The sequence below is a fragment of the Otolemur garnettii genome, unplaced genomic scaffold (genome assembly GCF_000181295.1).
Source record: "Otolemur garnettii isolate 467f Iridium unplaced genomic scaffold, OtoGar3 scaffold00027, whole genome shotgun sequence".
Lineage (NCBI taxonomy): Eukaryota > Metazoa > Chordata > Mammalia > Primates > Galagidae > Otolemur > Otolemur garnettii.
This window is the reverse complement of record NW_003852422.1, coordinates 700,282-719,598: the sequence shown is the minus strand read 5'-3', so window position 1 is coordinate 719,598 and position 19,317 is coordinate 700,282. Positions and strand designations below refer to the sequence as shown.

At 48.0% G+C, this 19,317-nt stretch overlaps 1 protein-coding gene across 2 annotated transcripts in view; it reads left to right on the top strand.

Moving 5' to 3' along the window:
* ATP9B (ATPase phospholipid transporting 9B (putative)) overlaps nt 1–19,317 on the top strand; it is a 244,444-nt gene that overhangs the window by 221,403 nt on the left and 3,724 nt on the right. For both annotated transcript variants that reach the window (XM_003788391.3, XM_003788390.3), the window contains exons 22-28: nt 1,615–1,759; nt 2,013–2,077; nt 3,412–3,567; nt 3,766–3,830; nt 11,749–11,857; nt 17,701–17,758; nt 18,431–18,634. In XM_003788391.3, the coding sequence (XP_003788439.1) occupies nt 1,615–1,759; nt 2,013–2,077; nt 3,412–3,567; nt 3,766–3,830; nt 11,749–11,857; nt 17,701–17,758; nt 18,431–18,634 (802 nt within the window). The remainder of the gene's footprint in view (nt 1–1,614; nt 1,760–2,012; nt 2,078–3,411; nt 3,568–3,765; nt 3,831–11,748; nt 11,858–17,700; nt 17,759–18,430; nt 18,635–19,317) is intronic.

The following is a 19,317-nucleotide window of genomic DNA, read 5'->3' as shown; positions in this document are numbered from 1 at the left end:
GGATTACAGGTGTGAGTTACTACGTGGATTGATTAATAAAGTTTTTGATGTTATCTATTTAATTTTTGCTGTGCAAGATGAAGATTTCACTCTCTTCCTTGCTGTCATCCCCCCAATCTGTTATACTTAATGAATTTTTTGGAATAATTTTCAGCAGCTGATAGGCCATTTATTTTGTCTTATTATGTTATTTCATATCCAGGAAGGGTTGAGAAGACTCAGACAAAATACATGTATTGTGTGAGAATAAAAATTATGTTGACAAGAAAGTACAAGCCAGGGAAAATAAGAGTAAGAAAGTGAAATAACAGTAGGGAAAGAATAGTGTGCAAAGAAAGAGACACAAGGGGTGTACAGGCACAGCTTTAGACACAGGGCTAAAGGAAGAAAGCAAAGGTGGGCGTGAGTCCCTGTCGGGCCTCCACAGACGAGCAGCCTCTGCAGACCTTGTCAGAGCCTCCCTTGAAGCTGGGAACAGAGAGGGACCTGCACAGCCCATCAGATGGGGAGACCTACACAATCCAGAGTGACACCAGGGGAGGCCCTGTGATGTGTAGGGTGTTAGAGGGGGCCCTGTGGCATGTGGGGTGTTAGGGGGGCCCTGTGCCGTGTGGGGTGTTAGGGGGGCCCTGTGGCGTGTGGGGTGTTAGGGGGGCCCTGTGGCGTGTGGGGTGTTAGCGGGGGCCCTGTGGCATGTGGGGTGTTAGAGGGGCCCTGTGGCGTGTGGGGTGTTAGGGGGGACCCTGTGGCATGTGGGAGTATTAGTGGGGGACCCCATCATGTGGTTTGATATTAGTGTGGGAACCCTCTGGTATGGGAAGATTTTAGTGTGGGGGTCTCTGATTTAGGATGCTGATAATGGGGTGCCCTGTGTTTCAGGCTGATGTTGGGATGGGGCTGGTCCCTGGGGTTCTCCATTGATAACTGCACTGCCTCATGTCAGGGGCTTGAGAAGCTTGCTCTCTGCTGCTCAGTATAAGCTCCAGAGTGCTCAGTGTAATGGCTCGGCTGTGCATCCTTCAGGCAGAGCTTCGGGAATTTTGCTTTGTCAACCACGATAGGGAATTTTGATTTCTTATTTGATAGTCCAGATCAAACAAATTTCTTTTATTAGCCAAGTCCCAGATTGGTAGTGTTGAACTCATCTAAGAAAGAGCATACACCTCGGGTCAGTTTCCTGGAGTTGCCTAACAGCCACCTCTGCAGAAGGCCTGGAATTTCCCCATCGTGGTGACAAGGGCCTCTTTAGTGATTTCACCATGAAGTGCCCCGTCCCTCCCAGGCCCAAAGCAGGGCCCCTGTGTCTAAGCTGCCCTCTACCTGTCTCTCGTGGCCAGTCCACACGGCCTCTGCGACTTGTCCTCTTTCCTTGCTGGTGCCTGGGCCACCCAGTCTCTCCCCATACTCCTGTATGTCCACCCAAGCTCCTGGGACAGGACTGGGCTGCCACACCTGGGAAGGGGCCTCAGTCAGCAGAGGGGTCCTGGGTGTGCAAACACGTCTACCCCTCAGGGAGGCTGTGGCTCCTGTCATGCATCTGCACTTTGCACCTCACACAAACCCAGGGCAGTGTGGTTGGGATCAGGCAAAATGACAGAGCACTTTGTTTCTCAGGTGTGCCTAAAGTATTACGAGCATGAGTTTGTGGAGCTGGCCTGCCAGTGCCCCGCCGTGGTGTGCTGCCGCTGCTCGCCCACACAGAAGGCGCACATCGTGACCCTGCTGCAGCAGCGCACGGGGAGGCGCACCTGTGCCATCGGTGAGCGCGGCCCCACCCCGCAAGGCCCCGACCCACGCTGAGGACGTGGGAAATGCCACCTCCCATCTCACTAGTGATGTTTTAAGAGAAACTGATATCCTGGAATTCATAGACAAAATCACACTCCATCTCTAAGGCTAAGTTGATTTCGTTAACATTACTAGAAAATTTTAAAAGCCTATAATGGATAAAAGAAAAAATACAATGGTGGATAGGTGTTTTATTTAATTTCACAACTTTCCGTGCTTCACAGGTGACGGAGGAAATGATGTGAGCATGATTCAGGCGGCCGACTGTGGGATTGGGATTGAAGGGAAGGTACGTGCGTGGCATGCCCACTCCACACGGTCCACACACACGCCCACTCCACACGGTCCACACACACGCCTACTCCACACGGTCCACACACACTGATAACGCTGTGTGCCGGGCTCTGATCTGTGCTGAGTCACAGACAGATAAGTCAGATGCCTTCCTGCTGTCCTTTATTCTGCAGTGGGGAGTCATCTTTGTGACATGCAGGTAATATCCACAGTGCATCAACGCCGTGTTCTTGGAGTGGCATGTGATGACGTGTCCTCTCCAGGCACCTGGAGTGCCCACTCCCACTCCACATGGGGTACTCTGTCCAGGTGTCGTGTCTCCTGGCCCACTGAGCTATGGTTTGAGGTTCGTTTCTATACCACCTGAATGATATTCCCATCTCTTTCCCATAGTCACTTAACATAAAAACATAGCCAGAAATACCTGGAAAGTCAGGTATTGGCTGATTTGCTGGCCTACTTTTTTCCTTGGGTAGTTCTATAATACCTTATACCACCTTTGTGAAATAGAAAATGGATTGTGTTTAAAATGTGAGAAAACTGAGGTTTGGAGAATTGTCTTGAAGAAGCCCAGGATGACAAGGTAGTGTCTAAGGCCTGCCAGCCCTGGCCCTCCTGGGGTCCCTGTCACCCCCAGACACTACCAGCCCTGCACTCCTAGAGTCCCGGTCACCCCCAGACACTGCCAGCCCTGGCTGTTCTGGAGTCAGCGTCACCCCCAGATACTGCTAGCCCTGGTCCTCCTAGAGTCCCTGTCACCCCAGACACTATCAGCCCTGGACTCCTAGAGTCCCTGACACCCCCAGACACTGCCAGCTCTGGCTCTTCTGGAGTCCCTATCACCCCCAGACACTACTAGCCCTGGTCTCCTGGAGTCCCTGTCACCCCCAGACACTGCCAGCCCTGGTTCTTCTGGAGTCCCTGTCACCCTCCCAGGCACTGCCAGCCCTGGCTCTTCTAGAATGCATGTCACCCCCCAGGCACTGCCAGCCATGGTCTCCTGGAATCCATGTCACCCCCAGGTACTGCCAATCCTGGACACCCGGAGTCCATGTCACTCCCAGGTACTGCCAGCCCTACTGTCCTAAAAGCCCTGTCAACCCCCAGGCTGGGGACAGCCTGTGGACTCAGACTTTCAGATGCCATCAGGCAGGTGCACATCTGCCTATCACTGTGGGCCCTTCCCCCATCAATCAGTTGGAGCTTTCAAAGTCAGACATAGATAGAATTTCAACTCCTTTTCATTCAGCCTGATTGCTAGAAGTCGGCTTTCAGGGTGTGGTTCCAGCACCTGTGGCATCTGAAAGGCAGTTTGTGTTCTTGTTTCAGGAAGGGAAACAGGCATCTCTGGCAGCTGACTTCTCCATCACGCAGTTTAGACACGTGGGCAGGCTGCTTGTGGTGCACGGACGTAACAGCTACAAGAGGTCTGCGGCGCTGGGACAGCTGGTCATGCACCGAGGCCTGGTCATCTCCACCATGCAGGTGCCCATCTACATGCTTGGGTGTGTGCAGCAGTGGCGTTTAGAAGGCCACGGGAACATCACAGGGGCCTGTGTGATTGCTTGACGTCCTGGACGTGGTGGGACTCTGTCCAGGGTGGGGCAGCTCTGCAGAGCCTGAGTGCAGAGTGGTGGGGGTGCTGTGAGTGTGCTCTGACCTGCCGTGTTCTCTCTCTCTCAGGCCGTGTTCTCTTCCGTCTTCTACTTTGCCTCGGTGCCTCTGTACCAGGGATTCCTCATGGTGGGGTGAGTTGGATCAGTCCACACTGTGCCGGGGCTGTCATGTAGGGACTGCTGTTCTTTTGAAAACACGTGTATAGAATGTTGTTTCTGAGTAACTCTTTATGCAACCAACATTTAGAGTGAATAATACTGATGTAAAAACTACTTGGGTGAGCTATAAGACCCCCTATACACGCCCTTCCTCCTGTGACTGTGCTTCAGAATCTCTCACAGGGAAGCCGTAACTTGTGTCAGGACCTGGACGGGATCTGAGACTTTCATAAAGGGCCCAGGACATGGGAAGCAGCAGGGCTTGAGCCAGGGGCCACAGTGAGCCTTTTGAGGGCTGCCTCTCTGCTGGCCAGCGAGGTCTAATCATGGGGACAGTCAGTTAGTGACAGAGAACAGGAGAGAAAGCACTGCAGTGTTTCCTTAAATGTGGGTGTGATGTAGCCTGTTCCAAAGCCCTCCTGGCATGAACAGGATCTCATTTTCAATGATACCCACTTGGATGTCTTAGAAAAGGGCATCAAGGTGTGACAGGCACATGATCTGTACTGAAGGCTCAGCTAGGCTTGCCCACTAGACCTGGGAAATAGGAACTTTCTGTGCACAGCGACTGGCTTAGAATTTATCTTCTCTTCCTCATGGCTGGACCGAGGGTTGTTGGCATGTGGCAGGCAGGATGGAGGCCCTGCCCCCCTGCTGCTTCCTCCCCGACCTCCAGCAAGCCCCTTCCTCCTTAACCAGATTCTGCACACAGGACCCTCAGGGAGAGCTGCTGACGGCAGCAGCCGTGGTGCTCAGACAGGAGTGTTTGCTTACGCTCCCTCCCTGTGAGAAAGTGAGAGGCCCAAGAGCCCTAGGACCTGCTCCGAGGGGCAGAGCCCCACTGATGTGACAAGCTATGTACACCAGCCACCTGTTGCCTGGTCGGCAGAGAACAAACGCAGGGTTTCTCCACCCTGTGTGGCTGTGATGCCTCAGACTTCTAGCAGCATCTAAGGGAATGTTCATCTGTGTGTGTGTTAGGGTAAACTTACCTGCTTTTCAAGTTGAAATCACAGATGGACGCAGCCACTCCTGGAGGTACTGCCATCTGACTCCTCTGCTACATGCCGGGACCAGGGCTTCAGCCTCCACGGCCGTGCACTTCAGGAGGGCAGCCTTCTGTCCACACAGTGCTATGGCCTCCTTCCACAATGCTACCTTGGCTTTGGCCACCACCAGCTGTCTCACCCCCTGGCCTCATCCCAGGAAGCCCACCAGTCCCCCGCAGCATCACTCCTCTGTAGTGTGTGTCACGATGCTCTCTGAGGACAGGAGGACAGGTGCCACCTTGGACCCACTGTGGAGTGGGCCTCCATTGCAGGCATCCCCAGGAAGGGAAGGCCTTCATGGCCTACTCAAGGCAGCTCTGGTCTCCCCCACGCACCAGAACCCAGTTGTTATGGGCTGGGGTGAACAGCCTTGCATCCTGGCCCTCTCTGTGTAGTTACTCAGGTGACAACCTCTCCAGCCCAGCAGAGCTTCCTTGGTGCCGACACTGCAGACTCCCCCATGGCCTGTGAAGAAGCCTCTGTCATGGGCTTTAGGCTGCCTTGGGTATCTGAGCCCCTTCAGCCCATGGGAGAGAGCATGTGACCAGGTGGCTCTCATACAGTATCAGTTTAGGTCTTTGGGTCTCATTCATGTTTCTGCGTGACCAAAAAATGTGCCCAGCAACCTGCCAACGCATGGCTTATGTAAATGATGGAAATCGGGGAAGGGTTTGTCCCAGCGTTCTCAACTTCCCCTCATTCCAGTAGCCTGTCTTGTAGACTTCCAGAAAAAGTGAGAAACCCTGAAGATTCACAGAGCTCTTTTCTTATGTTTTCCTGTTGCTTAAATATTTGCAATAATTATTACATTAATTACTTCTAATTAGTATAGAGTTTGCAGAATAATGGTAATTATATCAAGAATTTCAACAGTATATTTCCTCCTTGGAGGTCACAGAAAAGCATAACCATACTGTCTTTCACATTATTAAAATGTTAAACATTAAAAAGGGAAACTTAAGGGGCTGTAGAGATTACGTTGTAGCATTGCCTGAGTTAATGAATTCACACCCTGAGGCCTGTCCAGCTTGCTGGGGGGGGTCGGGAGAGTGGGGGGGGCCTTTGCCTAGGCATGCCTTCTTTCTAAAGCTTATGTTTATATTGAGTTTTATGGGTAGTTACTCTGAATGTCTGTCACTTAAATGAGATGTCTGCAATTTTCTTAAGCCTTATTACTTTGAATTTGCTAGGTGGGAGGTTTGGAAGGGAGATGCTTTGAAGTTAAACTTCTTTGAAAATGAATAATAAAATGAGGTTGGGTGTGGTGGCTCATGTCTCTAATCCCAGCACTCTGGGAGGCCGTGGCGGTGGATTGCTTGAGCTCAGGAGTTTGAGACCAGCCTGAGCAAGAGTGAGACCCCCATCTCTACTAAAAATAGAAAAACTAGCTGGGCATTATTGTGGGTACCTGTAGTCCCAGCTACTTGGGAGGCTGAGGCAGGAGGAAAACCCAAGCCCAAGAGTTTGAGGCTGCTGTGAACTATGATGATATCATGGGACTCTACCCAGGGTGACAGAATGAGACTCTGTCTCAGAAAATAATAAATAAATGAATAATGAAATGAGTTTTGCCTTCACCTAGTAAATAAATACTGAGAATTGAGCAGGAAGCAACATGATATTTGCTCAAAGTGAAATCTAAGCAGACCAAGGTCCTATTGCTCTAGGACAGAATACCCAGCTCTGGAAACTAGAGGACACATTAGGGCAGTGCTTCTCAACCATCCTAATGCCACCACCCTATAATACAGGTCCTCATGTTGTGATGACTCCCAACCACAAAATTATTTTCATTGCTACTTCATAACTGTAATTTTGCTACTAGTATGAATCATAAGGTAAATATCTGATATGCAGGATGTATTTAGGTGACCCCTGTGGAAGGGTCGTTCAACCCCCAAAGGGGTCACAACCCACAGGTTGAGAATCACTGCATTAGGGTCTCATCCTTAGTTATTTCATTAGTTCTGTAGAGAAATGATGGCCCAGGGGCAAGAAAGAGGGGCAGGTGCTTACAGGGGACCCCTGAGCCCTGCCTGCCCTTGCAAACAGGCTTCCTTTGGGGTTCCACGCCCTCCCTCCAGAAAGAGAACTTCCAGGCAGAGTCCCCTTGGTGAGCTGTGTGGGCTGAAGCCCTGTCAGATGGACATTGCAGGCGACAGCCAGCCGCAGGCCCTAGGGGATGCTCCTGGTGGAGGCACAGGCTCTAGGGGTGCTCCTAGTAGAGGCCGCTCCTTGCTTGTGCTTTTTGAAAGTGTCCAGAGATACCAGGCCATGCGCCAGTGATGCTAGCAGCGGCCCTGGGCTCCTCTCACAGTGCCACACCACAGCGGTGGCCCTGGTGGTCACTTTGTGTCTTTGCCAGTGTCTAACCTCGAGAGCCTGCGAGTGCTTGCCAAAGTTAGACAGCATTGTGATAGAGCACCCAAGAAGGTGAGTGACCATAGGAGGACCAGGGAAGGCCAGAGGGTCCATAGGAGCCTCCCCGGGGGCCGCAGGGAAGTGTAGGCTCTGTGGTTTATCAGAAGGGCCTGGGGAGCTTCCAGCCACAACCAGAAGAACAGGGAACAGATTTACCTCCAAGAATAATTGAGTGGAAAACAGGCTGAAACCTGAAACAGTTGTTTTTAGGCTATGGCTCACAGGCCGTGGGGATAGAATGCCTCAGAGGGAAACAGTGCTGAAACTTCCAGAACTCACACCCATGGAGCTTTGGATCTTAGGTTGGCAGAGATCTCCTAGGTGCAAAATGCATGAAACATTAAAGAAACAGTTTACAAAATGGACTTCATCAAAATTAAGGTTTTTTTCTTCCAAAGACAATAGTCATCAAATAAAAAGACAGATGGGGAGAGAATACTTTCAACACAGATATCTGACAAAAGTTTTGTGTCTGGAGATCTTAATTATTTTTAACTCAGTGATAAGAAGATAACTGAATTTTCTTTAAAAAGCTAAAATTTTGAACTTAAATCGCAAAAGAAGATAGAAAAGGCCGAGAAACACAAGAAAGTACATTTACATTGTTTGTTATTAAGAAATGCAAACATGGCACAGTGCACGGCAGAGGCCGCTCCGGGCGGGTGGTCCTGTCCTGTGCAGCGTGGGGAGGCTCAGGCACTGCATTGCTGGTGGGAATGCACAAGGCTCAACCTGCTCCAGCAAACAGTTTGGCAGTTTTCATAAGATTAAACAGATGCTTATACACAACCCAACAATCCTCCTTCTTAGTGTTTACCCAGGAGAAATGAAGACACCAGCATCTATAGACTTGCACAGGAGTTCTCATGGCTGTGTTTATGCTAACAAGGATTAGAAAATCCCAAATGCCCCTCAGCTGATGGATGGAAGGACAAACCATGTTTTTTCTATGCAATAAAGTAGTCAGCAACACGGAGCAAGCACAGGACATAAAACCAGAGAAAGCCAAGGATGTGGGAGGCTCTGTGGGCACCTGGACATAAGGGGACAGGACCTCACCGTAGCAGCAGGAGGCAGACTGAGTCCCCCTGCCCAGGCACAGAGCCTTCCTCTGGGTCACAGGACACCTCTCAGAGTCTTCAAAGCACTCACTAAAAACTGTACCTGGATAGGGGTCTGTGAAAGGAGGGTGGCTCTGATTATTTCAATGTTTGAAAATCCCAAGAAGTTCAATTTTCATCAGTGTGCTGGAGCCTTCCTAGTGGGGTTGATGACAGTGTGGCCCTGGGCTCTGACCCAGGGTGAGGTCTCACACATCAGCATCCATCCCAGACCTGGCACTGCTGCCTTCCGCAGTAATGGGGTCATCTGTAATTCCCTGGTCCTGTTAAGTTTCCAGATTCTAAGGAGCATGGGAGTTCAAAGAAAATTAACAAAAGTACACAGGTTTAACCTAATAAAGAACTTAAAGGTTGAATTTGTACTTAAAGTACTCTGAAGCATTCAGATACTGAGTTTTAAGATTTCTTCCCAGTAATAATTTGCCAATAGCACAAAATTATGTGAGACATAAAAGATTGATAAGTTCTTTCATATAAGAGAATATCTCTTATATAACCCTCCAGGGGTTTAAAATGTTGAACAGCCTGTGCTAAGTGACGTGGAGTCCGGCATACTGAAACAGAACATAGCCTTTCAGCATCTACACGTCACAAGGCTTACAGATTCATGCTGTCGTGGGGCTATTTTCCTGGTTTTCTACCACTGGATAATTTTCCCTGCGCAAACACTTCCTCACAGGTGAAAATGGCATTAAAAATCACAGTTGTATGCTCAGCGCCCATAGCTCAGTGGTTAGGGCGGCAGCTAAATATACTGGGCCTGGTGGGTTCAAACCTGGCCCAGGCCTGCCAAACAACAATGACAACTACAACAACAACAACAAAAAAAATAGCTGGACATTGAAGCTGTAGTCCCAGCTTCTTGGGAGGCTGAGGCTAGAGAATCACTTAAGTCCAAGAGTTTGAGGTTACTGTGAGTTGTGATAGGACAGCACTCTACTGAGAGCAACAGAGTGAGACTCTGTCTCAAAAAATAAAAAATAAAAATCCCAGTTGTACTCTTCTGAAGATGGATCCTTGTCCCTATTCCTTCTGCTAAGTATGACAAAAACGCTGGATGTCACATGGAGAAGGTCTTAGAAGAGGAGAGAAGGCAGAAAGGGCCTTGGGCATGGAGAAGCAATGCGGGAGAGAACTCTGGGCATCCCACACTTGGAGCTGCAGCAGCCAGCAGCCTGGACAAAGTCCCCACCACAGCCTCCGGCTCCTGCTTGGACAGGGTCAGCTGGGAAAACAGACAAGTTTAAATGACAGTCACTATTCCAGCCAAACACAGAGGACAGCTGTGCCCATGCTGACCTCCCTGAAAAGGCAGAGGAAACCCTAGACTTCATGGTGCTGTGACAACGCACACAGGTCCCCCACAGTAGAGAGCACCCAGCAGTGGGGGTTCCACAGGGAACAGGGCATCTCCCTCCTTCCCCCACCAGAGCAGCATCAGGACACCAAGGTAGGATCCAGAGTCTCCTGTATAATACCTATAATGTCCAGAATTCCTGTCACTTGACATGCCAAGAACCAGGAAGATTTCAGGGTTAATGAAAAAGATAGACGATAGAAGCTGACCCTAAGATGCAGAAACATCAAAATTTCCTGACAAGGATTGTAAAGCAGCCACATAAATGCTTTAGTCAGCAGTTCTGAGCATGCTTGGAACAAAGAAGAAAATAGGACATCTCGGCAAAGAAATAGAAAATACAAAGCTGAACCAAATGGAAATTTTAGAAATGAAATAAATAAATGCAATGAATAAGCCAGGAGCAGGATGGAGAGAATGGAGAAAGGACTCAGTCTCATAACAGAGGGAAACAGGCTGGACAAAGGTGACCAGAGCTCAGGACCGCAGAGCTATAGCACAGACCTGCTGTTCTCACTGGAGTCCCCAAAGTGGGGGAGGGCAGGGCCAAGAAATACTTGATGTTATAAGGAAAAGTTTTAAACTTAGGAAGAGACATCAGCCTGCAGATAGAAGAGGTGAGCAAACCCCTAACAGTGTAAGTTCAAAGAAACCCACACTAGAGACAGCACAGCACAGCTGCTGAGGAGGCAGGAGAGGAAACACATGGGCAGCGCCAGAGAGCAGGCAGGTGGTAAAGGAAATGTTCTCCCCGAAGCCCAGGGTGCTGGGAGGTGTCCAGTCAGCAGGAAGGGGCATGTCGGCACCGGACCCTCCATCCCATATGTGCCTGTCGGGGTGGATGAGAAATAGCTGAAGCTGTGTGTCCAGCAGCGTATGAAGAAAGCGGACTAGGACACAAAGATTTCACCCAAGGGGATATGCAGATGGCAAGGAGGTGTGGGGAGGTGCCCGTCCTCGGTAGGGAAAGGCTGCTACACAGCCGTCAAGGGTGGAGGAGTGACTGTCACATTACGTGAAGATCGGGGGACTGTGACAGCGTCACGTTGTGGTGAAGATTCAGGGGACTGGGGACCTTCTATGTTGTCAGTCACTCCTGCCATCTGAAAACATTTTGTCAATCTCTTAAAAAACTGCACATAGCAAGAACGTGTGACCTAGTGACAAGGTAAGTGAGAATTTTACCCAGATAAATCAGTGCACTGAATGTTTATAGCAATTTTATTTGTACTAATTAAAAACTGGAAATATCCCATATGTACTTAAGTGAAAGAATGAATGAATGGTTAGATAAACTATGATTCATTCATACAACTCAGACTGCTCAGAAAAATAAAGAATTGAGTTATTGACACAGTAAAAACCTGGATGACTCTCTAGAGATTATGTCGAATGAGAAAAGCCAGTCCCCAGAGGTTCCCTACTATATATTTCCATTTGTGTGAACTTCTTTCAAGGATAGAAATTATAAATATGAACAGGTATGTGGTTGCCAGGAATCAGGAAGGAGATGGCTGGGAGGGCAGTGGCTGTGACGTGAGGGGCACAGACAGAGCCCTGGCAGGAGAGGTGCTCTGTGTTTGGGCCTGGGGGTGCCAGGTTCCAGGTGGGAGGTCACCCTGCAGTTTGTAAAAGTATTACAAACTTAAGTTTGTAATGGGAAACTGGGAAATGGAGCAAAGGGTGTCTCCGGGCTGTTCCTGATGACTGTGCGTGAGTATGTAATGATCTCAACATAAAAGTTTAATGGAAAATGTTATATAACATGTTACTGTGCTGTGGGATAAATGGTTTTCAGGAATAATCTGATTTGGTTGCCAACTTATTTTTTTTTTTTTGTGGGGTGTTTTGTTTCTGAAACTTGGACCACTAATTTCAGGGGCACATCCCTGGTTGTAGTGGAGCGGTTCTTCAGACTGACCTAACTTCCTTCTCGCCTCAAGGTATGCGACTGTATATACCATGTTCCCCGTGTTCTCCCTGGTGCTAGACCAGGATGTGAAGCCCGAGATGGCCATGCTGTACCCGGAGCTGTACAAAGACCTCACCAAGGTAGGTGGCAGCCCCTGCCCTGCAGCGATTGCACACAGGGCCTGTGGGGACAGGACCGGCCAGTCAGGAGGTGCATCCACCCATGTGTGGAGTAATTATTCTGTCGTTTTTTCCCTTTGAGTTAAACTTCAAAGAGTGGACAACATCCCAGGGAAGGAAATTTTCTTATGTTTGCAATGAAGCTCTAATTAATATCATACATAAAATTAGAAGTATAAAGGTTCTCTAAACCATTTGTGGAACTTTTGTGAACTTAGCAAACAGACCTCGCAGCTCCCCAGGTGTCCAGGAAGAGCTCACTTTGTGTCTGCATTGGGTTCACTGAAGGTGGCTCCTGGGGTGGACGCTGTGCACCTGCTTTGGGAGCAGCTTCCTCGTTAACTGCTGTGGCTCAGAGCGTCCCACGCGAGGGGCCTCAGAGCCCCTGAAGCAGGCTTCCTACACTGCTCCAGAATCTCTGTAGTTGTGGGTGTCAGAGTGTGTCTGAGACACAGTGGCACAGATCTCTGGCCTGAAACTCATGTGTGCTGGTTGTAGTGATGCTGGTGAGGGAAAAAACTCCCCATGGGAAACTCCATAAACCTGAAACTGCAAAAGATTCATTCATACAGTTTAAACTGTGCTCTGTTAAAATCAAAATGTTCCTAAAGGGAGGTTTTGTCATTTTTTATGAAAGTCTTTTTTTTATAGCATAAAAAATAAAAGGATGCCTAGTAGGAAGGACGTCTCCACTCTCCAAGTGCAAATTGTGGTGACTGTGGCCATTCCCACTTTCTCCAAACCTGTGCTGAAAAGAGAATCCACTAACCTCCAAGTAAATCTGGGTTTGCAGTTGACGACCTGGAACTGTTGACTGAGATTTTTAAGGCTGTACCAGTGTTATATAGTAAATAAAGAATTAGTCTGGGCACTAAAGAAATTACACTAATCCAGCTAACCACTAACAAACCAGACTCTAGTCTAGCTAACCACTAACTGGCCAAAGAGGTACTGGGTAAGTCATGTTAACTTTTGTATTTCATGGTGTTATTGTAAGAATCTGATAAAATAAAAACTTTAGAATTACTCAGAAAAAAACTACAAAATGCCTATTACTTTTGTTGTCCAGACACATAAATCTAGTTCACCAATATAATATAAAATATAATTGTCAAACACCATTATCATCATGGTAATACCATTATGTCCCCGGAGGGATTATCCAAAATTACCTAACTACAACGAGAAGGACTTTTGTTCACTGTCCTAAAATGATGCAGCTGTTGTGTGTGAGGGAGCAGAACAGGGTCAGAGGCCCAGACACTATGGGAAACTGTTTCCAGAGACCCCCACAAAGTTTACTTAAATGCTGCCTTATGAACACAGGGAGGAAACAAGGTTTTTGTAGAAGAATATAAAGTAGATGAGCTGTCCTTAAGCCCAGGAATCAGTATCCAAGCAGCGACAAGGTCCCTGCAGGCCTCATGGTCCCCCCCGCTTCCCGGGGCTCTGGGTCTCCCCTGGAGGAGAAGTCCCCGATCTGCCATAGCAGAGTGTCCAGTTATTGCAGGAGAGGTGCTAACGCACTGTCACTGTTTTAAGGATTTAGATTGTACCCACCAGCAAGAAGGTGTTTATAGGATCACAAGTGTCCAACAAAATAGCCAATTGTCTCCACCTGTGGCCACAGGGTCAGTAAGTTCCCTCTTGTGAGCTGGTGTCATTTAAACAAGAGGGAGGTCTGTTCAATTCCGATTAAGTTGCATCTCACTGAGAGTGCTAAGTTTCCATTTTAGTCAAGGTGGTCAACAATCCAGAATGTTTTAGTGTCCTAACATCAGGACACCATACCTGTTTTTTGGGTAAGAGTTCCCTAACTTATTTTCTCTAAGTTCCTTTTCAAGATACAAAAATCTATACTTTTTATCTATAGCATCCATTTCTTTAAAAATCTTCAAATCCTTTGAAAACAAAGCACCTAGTACTAAGCCACCAAGGCTGATAGAAACTCAGTTGTTTGTTCTTACTGAAGCTGAGGGGTGGTCCTGCTGCAGTGCCCAGCTTGGGCCTCTCACACCCGCACAGCCGGGAACTGGATGCGCCGGAGCTGCCTGTGTGCATCAGGCCCGTCAGCAGGTCCTCAGCCCTAGTCTGGGGCAGGTCCTGGGCTCACAGAGAGGTGGGACAGCCCTTGCTCTGCGTCAGCCCGCGTCCGCATTGGAGGAGGAAGTAGTCACAGGGTGGCAAGTGGTGGGTAGTAAGCAGCCCAGGACAGCAGCACGAAGATGCCGCAGTCAGAACCACAACTGCCCAGTGTGTCTGCCACAAGTCTGAGGTCACAGTGAACTTGTAAAATTCCTCTAGGGTGATGAAGAGAGGCAGAGTGCACATCCCCTGCACAGCAGAAAGGAAAGTATTAAACACTGAAATAAAATACCCTGTTTTTTATGTATTTGATAACCAGTTTCTTTTGTATAAAAGTATAAAATAATCCGTGTGTTACAAATCTGATGTACTGTTCTGAGATTAGCTGGTCCTGAATATGAACGTCTGTTCACTGTCCTGTCTCTGTGACCCAAACTGTGCTTAGACACAGCTGTTGACTAAATATTTGATAAATGAATGAGGAACAAACACATCAATTAAACCAAGAGGTAAAATTTCATTCTTTTTTTCAAAACCATTCAGTTTTTACTCATTGCAGAAAATGGCATATTTGTAATGACAGTGTTTTGGTGTTCCTCTTTTGAAGCTCAGATTCTGCTCTGAATTAGTAAACTTCATATACGATGAGTTCAGCCACTTACTTTCTGGATGCTGCAGTGAGGAGGACCCCAGCACACCCCTGCCCCTCCCAACTGTGAATGTCTATAGGTCTCTTAGAGAAGTTGTTGGAGCGTTACATAGGAAATATCCGATTTTGAATCAAAAATGTAGTTTATTGTATCTCAGACAAGAAGCAGTATGTTAACCCAAGTACACGTCAAAGCTGCTGCAGACCCAGCTTTGCGTCTTACCTTTGGCTTGCATGTGCCAGCAGTAAGGAAGCCTGGAGCGAGTGGTGATGACACCATAAGGCCTCGGCCACAGACTGCTGGGAATGGAATACTTTTCTTGGCAAGAAGTGGCTCCAACCCTGGAAGGCATGGTGGTTGGTTGGTACATGGCCTGGTGAACACAGAGGATGACAGAGTTTCCACGTCCATCCCCTGTAGTGTGGGCAGAGTTGTTTGTATGGCGTGTGGTCCAGTGCTGTCTGGTCAAGGGTTGGCCTGTCTCTGCTGACCAGTGTCGGCTGCTACACAGCACCGTCACCGTGTCACCAGGTTGCTTACAGTGCATGTCCACTATAATCGACTAGCCAGGTTTCATGAAGCTGTGGTGGATAACACCAGCCCTAGGCCAAGAAGAGCAGCTTTATTTGTAGCAGGAAATGCGTAGTAAATGAATTGACTCCATGCGTAGGGTATTTGTACCATCAAATAGAATGAGAATTTGCCTCAAAAAAAAAAAAAAAAAAAAAACCCGGAGCTATTAGTAAGCATGAAGGAGCTTATTCATTTCTCAAATTATTTGTGTTATTGCTGATTTGGGGCACCCACTCTGGTTTGCTATTGTCAGTCTGCAGCCTACGTGGCTGCAGGGATGTGGCTGCTGCAGATGCCTTTGGTAGCTTGCATCTCCCAGCCAGAAATATAGCTCAAGACCCATTTGTCAGGGCAGTGCCTGTGGCTCAAAGGAGTAGGGCACTGGCCCCACATACTGGCCCCATATACTGGAGGTGGCAGGTTCAAACTCCTCCTGGGCCAAAAACTGCAAAAAAAAAAAAAAAAAAAAAGACTCCATTTGTCTTTCAACAGATACAACGATAATTATCTCAAATATTATTGAAGGCATTTCAACAAATCAGGCTACAAAGTAAACCACATGTTTCTTAAATATTTGAAGTTAAGCATCTTTTAAAGTTTGCAAATGAAACCACGTACTTAATTAGAAAGGAATTTATGACCAAAGACCAAACACCCACTACTAGTATCCAATCAGAGAAGTACCTGTGGGAAATATCTACTAAAAGAACCTATTTAAAATATGTAAATGTTTAAAGTTTTCTTTTTAAAAATCAATATACCTTTTAACAAATTACAATATATTTGAATCTTTTCATAGTGACTGATAGTAAGGATACAGCCTCAGTCAGCATCTTCACAGAAAGATGCTGCAGCCACAGAAAATGCATAGGTCGCTGTAATTGTCCTTTATTAAACTATAGCTGGAATAGAAACCCCTGAACGTGTAGTTGGTGACCTCCCTGGGCCAGACCTCAGCACACCCGCTCTGCAGTGGGGCTGGTGTCTGAGTCCTTAGCAGACTCCAGGCAGATGTGGACCTCTGATTAGGTGCTGACTCCAGCGTACCAACCTCACACCCTGTAGTGTCCTCTGAGCTTCCATGAGTGTCCCTCTCTCTTTGTGGCTCTTTAAATTGTTCCCTGGCCCTGAGATCTGCCTGTCCACAGTCCTCATAAGACTCGCTCCTGGGGTGGGGCAGCCTCAGGCCAGGAGCAGGACTTTGGTCGCTGACCAGTCGCTCTCCTTAGCACCACTTTCCTGCTGGGTGAACTTGAGGAAATTTCCGAACTTCTTGTGTTTTATCACCTACAAATGGAAATAAGGTCTGCTCTGAAGGTCTGTGTGGAGGCGAGGCCTGTCCTGTCCGATGTTCCCTGTTTGTTAACAGGCTTTCTGGCACCTGAGGACTGAACTCTGAGCTTTCTTCTTTTGCCCAAATTCCTTTCTAAGAGGCCTGGTGAATCACACCTACAAATGATAAAATCTCACTAAACGAGTTTTATTAACCTGCTATAATGTGGCTGATTTGCCAGTCTGACTTGGGAATAGCATCACAGGAAACCTGGCTTTAACTCGATGCCTTAAAACTCGAGCATTCCTTCCTACGGGCCCACATCTTTAGACAAAACTTAAAAATTGCCAACTGAAGAATCCTAAAACCCACCTACCCCCTGTAAGCCCCTACTTTGAGATTTCCCACCCTTGGGGGATGAAGCAGTGTCCACCTTCTACATACTGTTTTGTGCTGTTATCTATAATTCCTGTTTCCATGAACAGGTAAAACCAAAATGTTACCCGGCCGCCTTAGGGGCATTTTCTCAGTACCTCCTGAGACTATGCTCCCTGGGCCACAGATACACACACTGGGCTCAGAATAAACTTCTTTGAATTCTGGTAGAGTTTGGGTTTTCCATTGACACTTGCATCATCTGTAGCCCTGGCGAGTAAGTGCAGGTAATTACTGAGTCAGTCCCCTTTCTGGGGTCACTAACGCCCTCAGGATATGGCTGATGAGAAGCCGGTGAAGGTCTTTACGTAGGAGTCTAATGTGATTGTCTGTGTGGGATTTATTTATGTGACATCTTTTCCAGAAAGGATTTAAGGGATGATAAATTTTTACTGTAATTGGGATAGGTCACCCTTACCAAAGGTAAAGAGCTGTTACCTTTGTATTTTTTGACCCGAGGAAACTAAAAAGTCAATATAGGAGTATTTGTTACCAAGAAATGAAAAAAGGGAAATTAACAAAATTATTTTTACTAAAAGTCTTTATCCCCTAGTTCATGGAAATGTCTGTTTAGATAGGTCACTACTGAGTCTCCAGGAAGATCAAACAGAGAGAACAGGAAACCGCTAGCCTCAGCCGTGCACCTGATGTTCTCCCGGCAGACCACATGGTTGGGGGCCTGTGGCCGAGGGCTTTCAGGAGTCACCATGCCCAGCTCCAGAAGAACACCTAAGTCAAGCCTGTGGCTCCTGTCCACTAACTAAGCTGTCCCTCCCTCTTTACCCCAGGGAAGAGCCTTGTCCTTCAAGACCTTCCTCATCTGGGTCCTGATCAGTATTTACCAAGGTAAGACAGGCTGTGGTTGGGGAGGTACAGGCTCCTTCAGCAGTACTGTTTCCACCTCTAGGGTCAATTTTAGCAGCTTAAGATTTCATTGGGAATGAAATATTGCTTTCTGTTTATCTCAAAGTTGATATTCCAATGATGTGGGTTGGTTTTTTCACCAATGCATGTCACTTTAAAACTGACCTATTCTACTAATTAAATGTTAATTGAGAAAAATGCTAACAAGCACTCCTCACATTGTGTGCACACCAGCTCAACGATTTCTTTTGTGGAGTGATAGCAAGACTTGAGAAGTGTGATTTCTGTAAGGAGAAGTCGTTACGGCCCTTCACCCCACACTCCAGATAAATGGGAGTTTGCACAGCGTGCAATGAGCAGACGGAACCAGCGGGCTGCGTGGAGCACGTGGCTGTTTACAGTAATTGAAGTAGAGCTAGGCTTTTCCTCCAAGTGTGAGGAAGTTGGTAGCCTCTCCTTGATTCTTCCGACTCATCCAGCCTAATGCCTGGAGTTGAAACAAACAGCTCCCCAACACGAAGCCCACATGTGTACGTCCCCCACATTGCTGGCACTGTTGATGAGGTAGCTGCCCCAGGGCCACTGTCTGCAGCTGGCCTCCAGGTGACAGGGTCGCAGAGTGGGAGTCTGGGAGAGTAGCGTGCTGTCTTCCAGGTGGCATTCTCATGTATGGGGCCCTGCTGCTCTTCGAGTCTGAGTTTGTCCACGTCGTGGCCATCTCCTTCACGGCTCTGATCCTGACCGAGCTGCTCATGGTGGCGCTGACCGTCAGGACATGGCACTGGCTGATGGTGGTGGCCGAGTTCCTCAGCCTGGGCTGCTACGTGGCCTCGCTTGTTTTTCTAAATGAATATTTTGGTAAGTTGCCTTGGAATTCTTTTTTGAATCATTATCTATTAGTGAATTTTATGCATTTGTTTATTGTTACTTCTTAATACATTGTTTTAAGTTGCAGATCACAATAAATCCATATCAGAATGTTTCACAGCACAAAAACTTACTTTTGTAGAAAGATAAAGCTCTTTGCAATAATTTATAAAGGGAAGATTTTCCCTGTCTTGGCTTTTATGAAGATGTTAAAGTTGTGTGTGTTTCTAAGATTCCTCTGCAAGAGCAGTGCTCTTTGTCCCTGGTTCCTAACTGAGGCCACCCACTGCTCCAGGAAGGAGCACAGCAGAGTGGACTCGGCGCCCTCTGAGCTGGACACTGTGCCACTCATGCTCCTCTTGGGCACAGAGGAGCTGTCCCTGCTGTCCCTCGTCCGTGGGCAGATGGCCACAGTGCACACCTGAGGACCATCCCCTGCCTATGGACTCTGGGTGGGGGCATTTCTCACACTACGTTCTCCCAGCCCCCTGGTCTGCCTCAGGTGGCCACCCCAGGCCTCTGTCCCCACAGAGAGTGACGTCCTGGGCAGGAGCTGAGCACCCAGCACGGGGGAGCTGCCATCCTCATTTTCCTTGCCGTCACCAACATGCAGATGGGAGATGGAAAATCAAAGCAGCCCAGATACCCACTGTTGGTGTGTCTTGACTCTGCTT